Below are 14,831 nucleotides of genomic sequence, written 5' to 3' on the forward strand. Positions count from 1 at the left end.
GTGCAGCAATGAAACTTCATCTGGGGGAACGCAATCATAAGACACAAGCACAAACACTCACGGAGGACACACAATTTTCACATGATTCTCATGTTGTAATTGTATCACTTCACAGGCGCAGCCGGAATCTGCTCCCATCCTCCCAGAGTTTCGCTCACTCTCCAAAACACGACGGCATCCTGCAGGGTGATTCCAAACAGTTGCTCTTTGTCTGCTAATTGTTAAATTGGTATAAATGATAAATACTTTAAAGTTCAAACAAAGTCTGGACGCCACATTCCACACTGCTTCGATTCAGCAGGAAAGACATGGCCCTCTGTATTTCTCTGTGTGAGTTCATTGTGACTCTGTATTCTCACGGTTGCACGCGTCTGCCGATCTTAACTGTGGAAGCTGCTCTCCCTCCGTCTTACAGCGGAGCTGTGCCTCTGCCAATTCAATTGTCTGCCGTGTTTAGGGAACCTTGATAGAAACCATAAAATTTCACTTCAGTTTTACAATTTGACTCACTTAATTCAATCAGAGCCACAGAAGTCACGTGGGCCTAGACTTTCCTCAGAGACTCTCCAATACAAAGGCATTCCCTATGTAATGTCTATGCTTCCTATGTAAAGTCATTGCTCCCTTACCTAAATACACCTCTACCGACCCTTTCGTATTAAACTCAAAAAAGCAAATATTACGTTTTACAACACTCTTTATCTGACAAAAGAATGATGCTTTTCATTTTCATTTTTAGGCCATAAATCGACTGGACAAATAATCTCTAAAGCCACATACAGGATTCTGAACAGTGAAAGAAAGAGACGTCTAAGGTGGGCTATGGATAATAACTAGAACATAGTTACATGCACCCGTACAGGGGTTGACTCGTATGGGTCCTTAGGGATTTTTGGAAAGTCTGGGAACATGGAGGGCATGTCTATGGAGGGTATGTCTTGCGGTTTCCTTGAGGCTTGAGCAGCCACCTTAAGGGACGTTACGAACATGGAATGTACCATTGTCCTGCTTGTGGTAAGTATATTGTGAAGTACTCTAAAGGATAATGTAGGTTACACGCACCTATGATGTACAACTGATGCTGTTGACTGGTGCCCTTACGCCACACTCTAGTCAAAGGGTTTGCAAACTGGGGCTCTGGGGCCACATGGTTGAAGAACAATAAAACGTTTTTTATTTTTAAAGGAAAAGTAAATTTGGACTATAGGAACATAAAGCTAAACAAGTCAGATATGTCAAAATTTATTCAACTTTATTCACAAACAGATGAAGCATACGGGCGGCCGTGGTACAGCGGTAAGGCGGTCGTCCCATGATCGTAAGGTTGCAGGTTCGATTCCCGCCTTGCACGCCCATGAGTCGAAGTATCCCTGGGCAAGACACTGAACCCCACCTTGCCTCTGGTGGTAGGCGGGTGCCTGTGTATGAATGTGTGTGTGAATGTGTGTGTGACTGGGTGAATGGGTCTGTGACTGTAAAGCGCTTTGGCCTTGTAGGAAGAAAGGCGCTATATAAGTATACGCCATTTACCAGCATACGTATGTATCACTCCACCAGGATCCTGACCAAGGTAGCGGTAGCACCAACAATTTATCAAATGGTGTGGCTTTGTCGTTGATCAAAGTTGTACGTTTATGTTTCCTTAATGCCAAAAACGCAATTGTTTATTAATTTTCATCAGTGCGCAGGATTTAGGGGGTTAAAAATGTTAAAATCCGTATGACACACCTGCGTCTCACTTACTTGATCCTCACTTCACCTTATGTGTTGGATAGATGTTTGCTATGACCGGACATGCCTGTAGAAAACAATGTGTACATTTTCTCTCTATCTGCTTACCGAATGGTTTATAATCTTGATTTTTCATGCGTTCCACTTGCACACCATGAACAGGTTTGCACACGTTTCACCAGCAGACAGCCCCTACCAACCCGTAAGGGCACTTAAGGCTTTACTATGTCCAAAACTCAACAACGCTCCAAAAAAAAAAAAAAAAAAAAAAAAAAAAAAGAGTGATTGGGCAGGACAAATTGTTGTTGAGAAATATGTCAAGTCCATCAATCTGTCCACTTACCTGCCAATCAAGAAAAGAACACGCCCCTAAAAATTTTAAAAATTGTAGTAGTAGCGTTGTAGTAGAATCAGAACTGATGGTTTGGAAAAAGAAAACAACCCCTACCTTTGAATTAAATAGGGAGACATAAAAATCTGGCTTTATACTTGAGCCTGAAACTTAAAAAAAAAATCTAACAAGAAGTATGACCTCCAATTGTCAGTGTGCTTCCACAAACCACGCCACGAACAGCCACCGTTGATACTTTAAGCCCTGAGTGGAGTCTTTGTTTGTGGTCATCTTTGCTGAGAAGCTCAAAGGGCCAAAACTTTACAAGAAAACCTTACAACAGAAAATAAAAGATGCAACAAAGTCACAGCAGTCTGACATCAATAAAAAACAGCTGACACCATAAAAAGTGGAAGTATTCATCAAACTGAAAAGCTTTTGTCAAATTTTCCTTCAGATCCAAGCTTTGCAAGTTTAACCTGTGTTTCAACAGCACGTACCAATGAACTAATTCTTTGATTTAAAGAATGGCTGTAATCTAAAACAGGAAAGCTACAATATTCTGTACAAAAAAAAAACATTGAAAACACATAACACAAAAACAAAGCATCCAGAAAACTGGTCAAACTTGCAAAAAATGCATAATTCCCTCAAAGATATGGGACAACAAAGGTCTGGGATTAAACAGTGTGGTTGATTGTAGAGGCTAGGAAGAACCATGGTGCGGAAATTGTTTTAATGGCTCCCCATTAATATTGAACCAATCACTGCAACACAAGCTCTGCAGTACAAAGCTGGCTGGAAATCATCCAAATACAGAGCAAAACAGCAGAGGATCTATCATGCACTACTAATGGATTGGGAAGGTTCAGCTAGACACTGATATCTGTCAGCTGCTTCAATGTGTCTCTTTTAATAAGCAATGCACTGCCAATCAATATGTGGCAATCTGATTCACTAAACATTCAACTAGTCAGAGATCAATAACACTTAGCATCCTCTCTTCTAGTCACTAACAAGCTTAATGGGACAGAAGAAGAGTGATGGGGAAGGAATCTGAGCACACAAACAGAGTAGTATACCTCAAAAGCAAGTTGAAAAGCAGGGAGCATCTGCTTGTCAGCTCTAAGAATGAGCAGTGAAGGGAGTAAAAGGCCTTCACATTAACGTTTCCCATTGAAACAGAAGTGTAAAAGAAGCGTAGATCTCCTTTACTTGACAAGCTAAAACGTTCTGCACGAAAATACTCCAGTCTGCCTTCGCTGCCAAGACTTGCCTTCAGGCCAACTTCATCTGGTGCCAAAAGTCACTCAAGCATTTTCTGTGCTTAGGGCTTACACCACAGACTTCGAGAAAGCTACCCCGCATCACCAGTAACCATTCGCTGTTTTACTAACTGATGATGGGAAAAATATGAGCTCAGTTGGATTTTCTTCGGACTCTGTTTATGGAAGATAATTGCCTCGGCAAACTTTCATCTTTCTAACAAACTCCAGGAGTCATGCAGGTATGCAGAAATCACACCTGGTAGCTGCCAAGAACAACCAGAGTCTTGGCCTTATAGTAGGTGTTTAAAGCCTTACTCAAGGAACTCGCACATTATACTCAGTGGTAAATTCCTGTTGTACATTTTAGAACTTGAGATTGTAAATTTAGCTAATTCAAAATGTTATTCATGCCTCCAAAATAATGCTTTTTCTTACATTCTTCTCTTTTTTTAAACACAAATATCAATTAATTGTAGTTTAAGTGACACATCCATTAAGATTGTGCAAACAAAAGAAAACCTTTTTTCCTTAACTAAAGTTGGTTTTACATGTGAGAAGTATCTCATTACTTATTTTTTAATATATATAACAGTCCCTTTCTATATTGCTGTTCAATTTTCGCTGTTTTTCAGATTTCTTTCAGGGAAACTTTGCATGACTTTTTTTCCAGCACTGCGTGTTCTGCATCCTGATTGGCTATTGACAAAGTTATTCAATCTCCTCCATGCCGTGTCTCTTGTACAGAATGTGTTCGGCTTACCATATTTTCATAAATCTTCTGAGATCAGATCTTTGTAGGGCTGGGTGATAAATCGATTTGATCAATTAATTAAAATTTGTTGTTTTAGGCTATTAATGTTTAGGAAAATTTATATTTCTATTTTCGCAGTTCTTTGCTATCATGTGCTCCCGTTGTTTGGAGTAAGGTCGCTCGTCTCATGCAATGTGAAAACGGCAGCAAGCAAAGACAAGCTTTTTCTGCAAGGCTGAAAAAAAAACCCACTAGCGCACACGCTGGGGAAAGCACCCTCCATACCCATAACTTCTGGTAATTGTTTACGTGTAGCCTTTAGTACTGGCTGATGAAGCTGCGTAAGATATGAGGATTTTTAACAGGATCCAGAAAGAACTGAAGGATTAATCTGTAGGACTTACAGCAGCAACAGAACGTTTATTAAAAGTGTTAATTTGTAGACAGCTGTGTCGTTAGACACTAATGCTAAGACGCTGAATGTTATAATGCTATGCAAAATGCTATGGTAACAAGCTGTTTTGTGTTTCGTCTACATATGAACACGGATCGTGTTCGGACAAAGTCAGACTGTATTTTTACAGAGCGAACTTTAAGACGTGGCGGAAAAATTAAAAAAAAAATAATTCATGGAACGTTTATAAAAACTGTATTTCATAAATATAATAACAGGCACTTTGTATGAAAATTTATTAGTAGTACCTTTGTAACGTTACAAAGTCGGTGTTAGACTGAAAAAGGGACAACTGAAATAATTTTGAAAAAGCTTTGTAGTCCTAACATCCAAATAGATGGATGGATGGATGGAGCTTTGTGGTCCAGAGATAGCTTTGTTTCTTTGGTGACCTATGACAACCAGAGGAAAAGAAAGGAAAGACTCACTGCATCCGTCCTCGTCACTGTGGTCGCCACAGTCGTTGTCTCCATCACATTGCCACTGCGCAGGAATGCAGGTACACTCTCCGAACGCGCTGACCGAACATGTAAAGTGGTTTTTCCCACACACACACTCGCCACTGGCCTGAACTCCTGTAAATACACAAATAAGAGAAGGTTGGAGCTAACCACACATATCCAGGTTATTTGATGTAATCATAGTAATAAAGTCATAAAAAATACTTAACCCTTTCACACCGGAACTACAGTAACTCTTCAACTGTTTACAAAATTACTATAATTCCAGCGGAACCTGAAGCAGAGAAAAGCACCCTTGCACTAATATGCAACACTACAGAAGTGAAGTTATCACATAAATGGTTAAGGAATTACAATATGTCAAAGGACATGTGCTATTTATGCTGGCCACATCTCCGGTGTTAAAGGGTTAAGTCTGTTTGCCTTTTTTCAAGCCTAAGAAATTACACATGCAACTAGTATTTTGTTACTTTCCCTTTGTTCATTTTGCAACTAGTAGTGTTAAGAATTCATGCCCATAAAGCAACAGTTGGTTGCACTACACAATTAGTCACAGGGTGTCCCCTGAGTTCTAGCCACAATACAGCTCCCAGCAACCCCAGCGCACTTGATTAGCCTATGGCGACAAAACGGACTATTCCCAATGTTTCAAAAAAGTGCTATTTATTGAAATGTTTTTGCCACCAATCAATTCAAGGTGCAACAAAGGGATTCCAGATAAAGCACCTTCTTGTCGAAATCTCAAGAACAAAAAATAAAAAATCTTTCAAAATTTCATCCTATTGAATAAACAAAATGATGACCATTGAACACTAATGATCCAGTCTACTGCCATAGTCACATCCACCTCCAAACAGGTGCTGCAAGTTTTTGGGTTTTCCTGTCCCATGCAGATTGTGGCCGCATTTTAAAGCGAGTGCAGATGTGTCTTGCAGTTCCCTTGAGGCTTGTGCGGTCACCTGAAGGGAGGTCATGAAAAAAGAACGTTCCATTGTCGTTTGTGTTGTTAATGTATGGTGAAGTGTTTGTAAGTTTCAAAAACTTATGATGTATGGGGGATGCTGTCATTTGGTGCCCTAACACTACACTAGACATCAGTAAGGTGCACTAATCTGCTCGTCTCGTGCATGCTGCATTTGTGCACGATCACCCCACTGACCGCACAAATTCCGCATGCATGAGATGAGCAGGTGACATGCAAGTGCCTGTAGGACCCCTCATAGGATGCCAACACAAACTACACACTGATTGTCAAATTTTCTCTTTTGTAATCAGTAGGCAAGGAGCACAAAACAGACCTGCAACGGGTCCTAGGAAGGCAGGCTTATAATGTGAAAAGCACTAACATGGTCCTTGCATGGTGTGCAGGGTTTGAGAGGGTTGAAAAAATTAAAAAATCTCTATGACATACCTGGGTAGGGATGGGTATCGTTCAGGTTTTCAACGGTACTACTACTCTTATTGATACTGTTTATCGATCTGGTATTTTAACAATACTCTTATCGATACTTTTTGAGGACGATAAATAAATAAATTAGGAACACAAAGTGTTTTATTTCCTCATTATGCAACAACATTGTTTTTATAACAAAACATTTTACTTTATTCATTTTTCCAACTTGAAAAGTAAAATACATAAATAGCGCGGCGATCAAAAATTTATTTCATTTTATTTATTGATTTATTTCAAGCATTGTAGTCAAAGCAATAAAGAATTTACACATATTTATCAAACTAATTACAGAAAAGATGAAATGCATAGATTTAAAAGACAGAATGTGGAGCTTGATTTATTGCTTGAAAAGGAGTGGGAAGAAGCAAGCTTATTTATCCCACCCACACTGTCGCAGCTCTAGTTTACATCTTGTGGGCCACAAAAAAAAAAGCGACTTCGCCAGTACCGATAGATCTTAACGATACTGCGGTTTTGAAGAATGTTTCCCCGGGGCTCGTTCAATACCGGGGCTCGGTATCTATCCCTATACCTGGGTCTCACCTACTTCACTCTTACATGTTGTTTAAGTGTTTGCTACAACCTGTGCATGAACATTTTGGCTCTACGCATTCACTGAGTGGTCTAGGATTTTAAAATTCTGTGCGGACCACCTGCGTAGAACCCGTTCAGGTTTGCCCATTTTTTTTGCATGTTTGCATTTGTGATTATGTTGTGACTTGCCGATATTTTTTAATATTGGAGGTCCTACGTATAAATAGCAATTGTTATGTGACTTAGGAAACTTGCAAAAATACACTTTGTGTAATGACAGATACAATGAAATACAGTTAAAGGTTCCCTAAAACATGGGTCCAAACAATACTTATAACCGTTATCATGGTCATTCCTGCCTCAACCAGTGAGATGTTGTTTGAATCATTATTACTAAATTTTTGTAAGCAAGGCGGAGTAGAAAGGTAATTCAATTAAAAACAGCTGCTACAGTATTCTACGTGGAACATAACCTGATATAAAAAAAGGCCAAAAAATAGGACTTACAAGAGATATGTTGTAAAACGCATTTCTGTTCACAAACACAACAGGTATGCCAAAATAGTTGCAAAATTTCACAGCCCTCGCATACTTCCCTGCAGCAATAAAAACAGCACATCTCCGGACAGATCACAGCGAAAGCATGGCCGGTAGGGTTATTAATAAAGGTTCCCTTTTTGCCCTCACTTTGAAGCCCATTAATAACCATCTGTGCGTGTTTGTGTGTCAGTTTTGCCGAAACTCGCCAGCCGCAACCCAACGTTTCTTGAAGTGTCTCTGTGAGTCTGTTTGTGTGTGTGTGTGGGTGTGTGTGTTTGTGTGTGTGGTTGCTGGCCTCCTCACAAAGGCATCAGTCAACCCAGGAGGCCTGGCAGGCAGAGCTCAGTAACCTTCAGATCCCTCCCACAGCATGAAATTAATGGCCTCTTTCTTTTCATTTCCCTCTCTCCCTCTTTTTCTCTTCATTCTTGTCTTTCCACCAACCCTTCTTCACAACCCCATCGTCTCTCCCCCCACCTCCCCAAAAAATTGTGCCCCCTTTCTTCCTCTCTTCTTACTTGCTTACTGCCCCTTGTTTCCAGAACACCCCACACTAATGGCAGGGAACGGAGATGGCGTCATCCAAGTTTCCTCTTCTTTAACTTGTCTTTTTAATTTTCTTGTGCTGTCTGTAATTCCTGCCATCCTCTGATCCGAGGGGCGTGGCATTTGGCAATCACAGAATCTTGCCGCTTCTTTGTATGGAAAGACCAGGAGCTGTGTGCTATGCGTTTGTAACCCAGAACGTTTCTGTTTAGTTCAGATGTGTGTAAAAGCATGTGTGCGCATGCATGTACACACAGTTAAATTAGAGTCTGTGCACTGGGGCAAAAGTCTGACAACACAAGACCACATCACTGGCCTTGCAATTGTGAAACATGCTTTAAAAAGATGAGGTCACTGGCTCTCAGCAGAACACCACAACTTGTGCCTGAAACCATCAACCACAAGTACTGCAAGGGTAAGGAAATTATGGTCAGAAAACATAAATAAAACAAATTCCAAAACTGATATGCGCAACAAAATAAGAGGGAGGTTTTTTTTTTAGACGTAAACAAAACCTTATTTGAGACAGCCATATTCTATGCTAATTAGTGAAAAAAATAAATAAAGAATATAATCCCAGTTTTTCTTTATTTCTTCAAAACTATGATAAACATAAAATATTACTTAATTCTACTTGTTTCATTTGTTTAAAATTCCAATTAACCCTTCAATTTCTGCTTCAAAAAAGTTTTTTTTCTTCTTTTTTTTAAGAAAAGATGTTATTTTGAAATTTTGTCCCCCCCCCCCCCCCCCCCCAACAACAACTGGAAGAGTTGTGAGCAGAACTGTTGGCACAGAGCAACCTACGCCTATTTTCCATCACTCATAAATGAGAGCTCTCTGTTTACACTCTCTCCAGCTGACTTACAGACCCTCAAACCCCCAACCTAACATTATCTGTGCAACAAAAATGGCGAAAAATCTTGGATCAAAGCAGATGTACAGTTTTGATACAGATACCAGGTCAGACGAGGAAAACTAAGACGTACATGGCTCTATTTGTCTACAAGTGGATGCATCAGAATGGAGCAGAGCAGAGAGTTTGTGGCCCAGTATACCTACTACATTCCAAATACAAGCTGTTTCGTACAGTTTTTTTCCATCTGCTCCTGATTTACGATTTGAATAAAGGGATATTCAGATAGGTAATTTTAAGATTACTTTTTTCTTTATATATGTCTTCCATGGTCAAAAAAATCCCACAAGAACAGTGGGCCTTCAAATCTGTGCTCCAGCCCTCAAAGTTTTTCCCCTTTTAATGAAACAAGAAATAATGGAAAATCTGAAATAGTCTGACAAAATGTATGCAATACTTCATCCCACATTAGCTTCAAGTAGAGCTGTGACGGTGTCGAATTTTTCATCACCGCGGTAATGAACCACCAGGGGGCGCGGTGTCGCGGTTAACCGCAGCCCCCCCCCAAAAAAAACGAAAAAAAAACACAAAATCCCCCGGCGGCCGCATCGGAAATAAATACAATTACAACGTACTAATCTTTATTAACAAACATCAGTAACAACTGACAACTACATATCTAACTGGTGAACTAACTATAGGCGTTGTAGATTGACTGTGTGTGTGAGCGCGGAGAGTCTTGTGTAGGTAAAGGAGGAAGGTGCGCACACGTGTGTTGGGGGTGTGTGTTGATTCTTCTACAGCGGACCGCTCTGGAGCTGCACGCAAGTTTTACCTGTGCTCTCTGGTACAGGCACCTTCTCAAAATATTATGTATTGCCCAGTAATAAGCAGACTGCAGACACTGTCCCCTTTCCGGTAGCCGTGAGCCTGACATCCATGTAGAACGCGCGGCAGGAGGCTCCGCCTTTGTTTATACAGAAACGTAACGTTACGCTGCAAAAAATAGTTCCCAAACAAAACATGTAGTGATTTTCATGGAAATCTAACAGCGCGCGTTCATGTTTGGTGTTACGGAGTGAAGGAGGACAGTAATATCCCCCCCCCCCCCCAAACACAAAATCCTCCGGTGGGCGGCCGTGTCCCGCACTTAAGAACGCACGCAGCTTATAACGGAAATGAATACAATGGAAATTAACAATTAGAAAGCAATGAATTTATCGTTTTTCCTTGCGAGACGGAAACTTCTGTTGTAGAATGAGGATCTGTGCTTCTGAAAGCGCGTGCCTGTTTGTGTAACTGTAAAGGGAGCCGCGTGCCACGTGCAGCGCAGAGGCAGACAGTGAGAGCACGCGCGGTGGGAGAAAAGGAGAAAACAATCTGAAAGAATGAAGGAAAGTCTGAACACAGGACTAGCAGAAAAAGTAAATTATAAGCAAAGATGAATGCGTTTAATGTGTTTATTATAGTTCCAAACACGCACCATATGCAAAAAGTAAAAAAATTGCGTAAAAAAAAGTGCGGTGATGCGGTGATGAGGACATCACCGCGGTGATGCGGTTATCGTCACAGCCCTAACTTCAAGGCAAGTGAAGTGTGCATCCCCTTTGGAAAGCTTAGCCTGCAGGTGGCTTTGGCTCACCCTTTATGGGTTTAAATTTCATCAGTTCATCAAACAGTCTATGTTCATTTCCTGGAGGGATCCTTTTGAGGAGCATTTGAATTTTTTTCTCACATAATTAATTGTCAAATGTAGATTCTTTCCCCACTGACTTTAAAGTGACTCAGCAGTTTGGGCAAATCTCATCTATCATGTTTCCAATCTTTAGATTTCACTTCTAAGAAGGCCCAATCTTGTGTAATATTTAAAAAAATATTCTTAATGGTTTCTGATACTTTTTTCTTTAGTCTGCTTTTTGTACTTATATCATTTAAATAATTTAAAGTCCCATTCTGTTCATTTTTGACCTATTGCAAAAGTGTTCGCAGTGTCACTTTATTAAAATTTTGTTTTTCGCTGAAATTAGAAAAAAAAACTTGTTTTCTCAGACATAGTTTCTGCAGAGAGGCAATAGTTCGCTTGGAGAAATGTATTAATTATTTGGACTAATAAATATCTTCTTAAACAAACAAGCTCTATGTTTGGGGTTAACACAGATATAATCTTTGTGAAGCAATATTCCCAAATTCCCAAAACATCTTTTCTATTGCAACCTACTAAAAAAGCAGCCTACTAAAAAAGCAGAAAAAGAATGATCAGCACACATTAAGTTGTTACCTAAAGCTGAAGGAACACAAATAGAGCAGCCTGGTGCCTAAAAGAGTGGCAGGAAAACAATCCTCTGATGGATCAAACAGATAAAGCATCACATGCATGGCTGTGTTTTTTGGAAACAGTGGCTAACATTGTACTGCAAGTAGAGGCCTAACAGAAACACATCTGTCTGTTTAAATGTACAAAGGCAGTATGATCTGCTGAAACTATCATTGATCTTATATTAAAAATGGCTCCAAGTGTCTGAAAATCAGCACCGTGGGAAAATTCGTCAGGAGGGAGTGTCAAATCAATATCAACTTTTTGAACTTTTTGATTTTTAACACACTTCTTTTTGCACAATTCTAGACTGACAATAAAATATCTTAGAAGGTTTTCATCCATCTATCCATCCATCCATCTATATAGATATATTTTATTTGTATGGATTCCTATACCCATTTGTGCAAAAGAGCCAGTTAGTGGTGGAAGAACATACCAGTTTTAAAGACCCACTCCAATGAAAACTGTTTTTGGTGTTAAAAAAATTCCACATGTTCACGTGGAATTTTTCTTATCATGGAAGATACATTGAGAAGATTAAGCTAAAATTTCATTTTAATTATTTCTTTACTGAAATTGTTGCAAAGAAGGTGCAAACAACAAAATGGCATGTGAAAAGTGTATTTGTGATGTAGCAAATATGCTAGGAGGGCCCGGAGCTCCCTACTCCAAGTTTTTAGCATGAGAGGGGTTAGGGGTAGTGGGGTTGCTCGGTGCAAAGGGTCCTGCCCACAACTCAGAGACGAAGATCTGATGAACTATTGGTGCTCTGCAGAAACTTTGACCTAGAAAAAAGCACAGGATTTTTTATTTTGGCTAAAAACGGCATGCTCATTATTAAAAGACTACTGGGAAACCTTCACAATAGACCAATAGATGATCATAGTGGGACTTTAAAGGACAAATATCTGAATTGGGGCCACCATCAATGAATGGTCTATTTTTTAACTTTTGATATTAACAAGGCTCCTAACTGAGATACATCTGTCAGTCAGACTTTATAAACTGCATTCACAGTAATTCTAAAACTTGTTTGTAACACGGTGCACGTTAGCCATGTTAGCGTATTTACAATAACCTTAGCTCCCAACCTTGTTTGTAACACGTAACAAAACACAGCCGACACCAGTACGCCTATGCATATTTACAATAACCCCCAAACCTTTTAGCAGCTTGTTACAAAAAAAACCCCACTTTGTCACAGTGCCGTCTACCTCTCAAAATCGCTTCCACATCGGTAAGCACAACCAGAATTAAACCATGAATAAGGATCATAAGGCCCATAGTCCTTTTTTTTTATTTGTATTTTTTTAAGGCTTAAGTGTGCCTCTTAGTGCGGAAAATGTGGTACGTTTTATTCGAAGCCTGTCAAATATGACAGGGATGAAACCTCCAGCCAAGTAAAAAGAAAATAGAGACCACCAAGGATCCTCCACTGCTGGCTACCATAAGGCCAAACAAAAGGCCTAAAGAGGCTGGGCCTGGGGTAACACAGGTGCTCTGCCCAAAAGAAGTAATCATCCTCTTTTTCAACAATTCACAGTTGTTTTCATTGAATGGTTAAATGCCACCTGTGAAGAAATGAAGAGAAAGCCATGGGGACAAAACACACAATTCTAACCCAGCCTGGTAAACAGGTTGCCACAATTTGTAAACAATATCAAAAGCCTTTCTAAGTAATTAGGAGTGGACCTCCCAGCAGGTTACCAGAAGGGTCAGCTCTTCAAGTGTATGGGACGCTGATCCAAAAGGTGCAAAGTGGTGTTAGGTATAGGTTAGGTATGTGAGAAATGAGAAATGAGTCAAACTTTTGGTCTGACTCGAGTGTTTTGCCAGTCCTAATCTATGAGGAGCTGCTGTGACTTAATTGCGTAGCACAAGCCGTTGTGAAGCAGCTGAATTTGACAACACACCTCAGTGTTGCACAGTGTGAATGAGGACAGCCTGATCAGTAATAGTGAAAAAAAGTTGCTCACATTCTGTGGTGAGGCTCTATGACTTTATTGCCTTCCGTTTTACGGATGCATGCTCACAGAGAAGGTAGTGATTGATGGAGCAGCAGTGATTACATGCTCCATTTTCTTGGTTCTGCTTCTTTTTTATTGCCAGATTAGGAAGCTGTAAAGTACCACACACAACACATTTCTATTCATTCAAATTTGCTGCATTTTGAGATAGCTTTGGGTTAGAAAAGGCTTGGCTATAAGCTAACAAACAGCTCATCGCCCCATTCAGTTCATATCAACTTACTAATTTATAAGTGTGGGTTAAGCTGCTCTGATGTGGCCTGCTAGTACAACCATAGCAACATATGTTGAGTCCAAGTGGGAACAGGAGCAAAGCACAAGAACAACATGCCTCAGCAGATGTCCCCAAGCTAAACTTTTTAAGGAAAGGAAACTTCTTAAAGCCTTAAAATATCTGCTCTTCCACCCGCCGGTATTGCAAAAATATAACAAAAAACAGGTTTTGAGCAGCAGCCAAATCTTCAAAGCATAGCTAACAATCTTCCAAAAGCGGCCCCGTCATCACAAAATCCTCCTCCCGGTTTTCTTGGTGCCGCACAAAACTCACACAGCAGCATCTGAAATGGGAAGCAGTCAGTACAGCAACACTGCTCTGTTGACGCCAGCTCAGCTCAGATTTTCATTAAAACTCCAGTCTTATCTATCCACAGCACTCAATCACATTCTTATATTATAACATAACTCAGCAGGAAGACTTTCGCCCACATGTGTGGGTGTTTGCCTGTTGTACAGGTCTAAAATACTTCTGCAAAAACACCAGATGGTTCCCCGTGAAAGCTTTGCAACCTACCGTACATCATTCACCACAAAAAAACAGGTACTTGATAAATCTACTGACTAATTACAAACAGGAGTCATATTTGAAGATGTTTTCAACTGCTTACTTTATAAAAGCCAAACTAAACAATTACATTGTCCCCTCATCTATTGCTGGGGGATACATTTGATAAATAATTCTTAAATAAGTGAAATCCGCCAAGTAGGATGCACTGTTTAAAAAAAGAAAACACGAAAAGCATGCAAAATTGTACACAAAAAAACTGCCCAGCAACAGTACAGCAAAAGGTGAACCAGGATATAGCGAGGGGACACTGTATACAAATAAAGGAATGCTTTCATGATCTCACTGTTGGGTGAAAATTAAAAATCTATAACCCAATAAGAATGTGAGCTATAATCCATATCCAATTTTAACGACAAAGGGCGATGGCAAACTAAAAACCTGTATATGTGGAACACAGGTCTGCATTTAAAAGGCTCTGTGGGAAGTATCATGTGGAGATTGGATGAAGTGTGGGTGAAATAGCACAAAAAAGAAAATGGAAGGAGAAAGTACAGCTCAAATGTTTTAGTTGCTGAAGCAGCAACTTGATCTTACCGGTGAGTCGAAGGGCATGCGTTTAAAAGACGCCTCGTCACTAAACATAATTTATAGTTACAGCAGGATTACACTAGAATGTGAGACATATTGTTGGTTAAAACCATGCTCTAGCTATAATATTGATAGGATTATTGTGTGGCTGTGTTCGTGTGTGTATACGTATGTTTGTGCAGGAATGCAT

General features: G+C 40.0%; 1 protein-coding gene across 4 annotated transcripts in view; it reads right to left on the bottom strand.

Moving 5' to 3' along the window:
- Positions 1-14,831, bottom strand: part of lrp4 (low density lipoprotein receptor-related protein 4) — a 252,869-nt gene that overhangs the window by 162,365 nt on the left and 75,673 nt on the right. For all 4 annotated transcript variants that reach the window (XM_078945004.1, XM_078945006.1, XM_078945003.1 and 1 more), the window contains exon 2: positions 4,964-5,110. In XM_078945004.1, the coding sequence (XP_078801130.1) occupies positions 4,964-5,110 (147 nt within the window). The remainder of the gene's footprint in view (positions 1-4,963; positions 5,111-14,831) is intronic.

This window comes from Oryzias latipes, chromosome 3, assembly GCF_053564925.1.
Source record: "Oryzias latipes strain Hd-rR chromosome 3, Olatipes_Hd-rR_3.1".
Lineage (NCBI taxonomy): Eukaryota > Metazoa > Chordata > Actinopteri > Beloniformes > Adrianichthyidae > Oryzias > Oryzias latipes.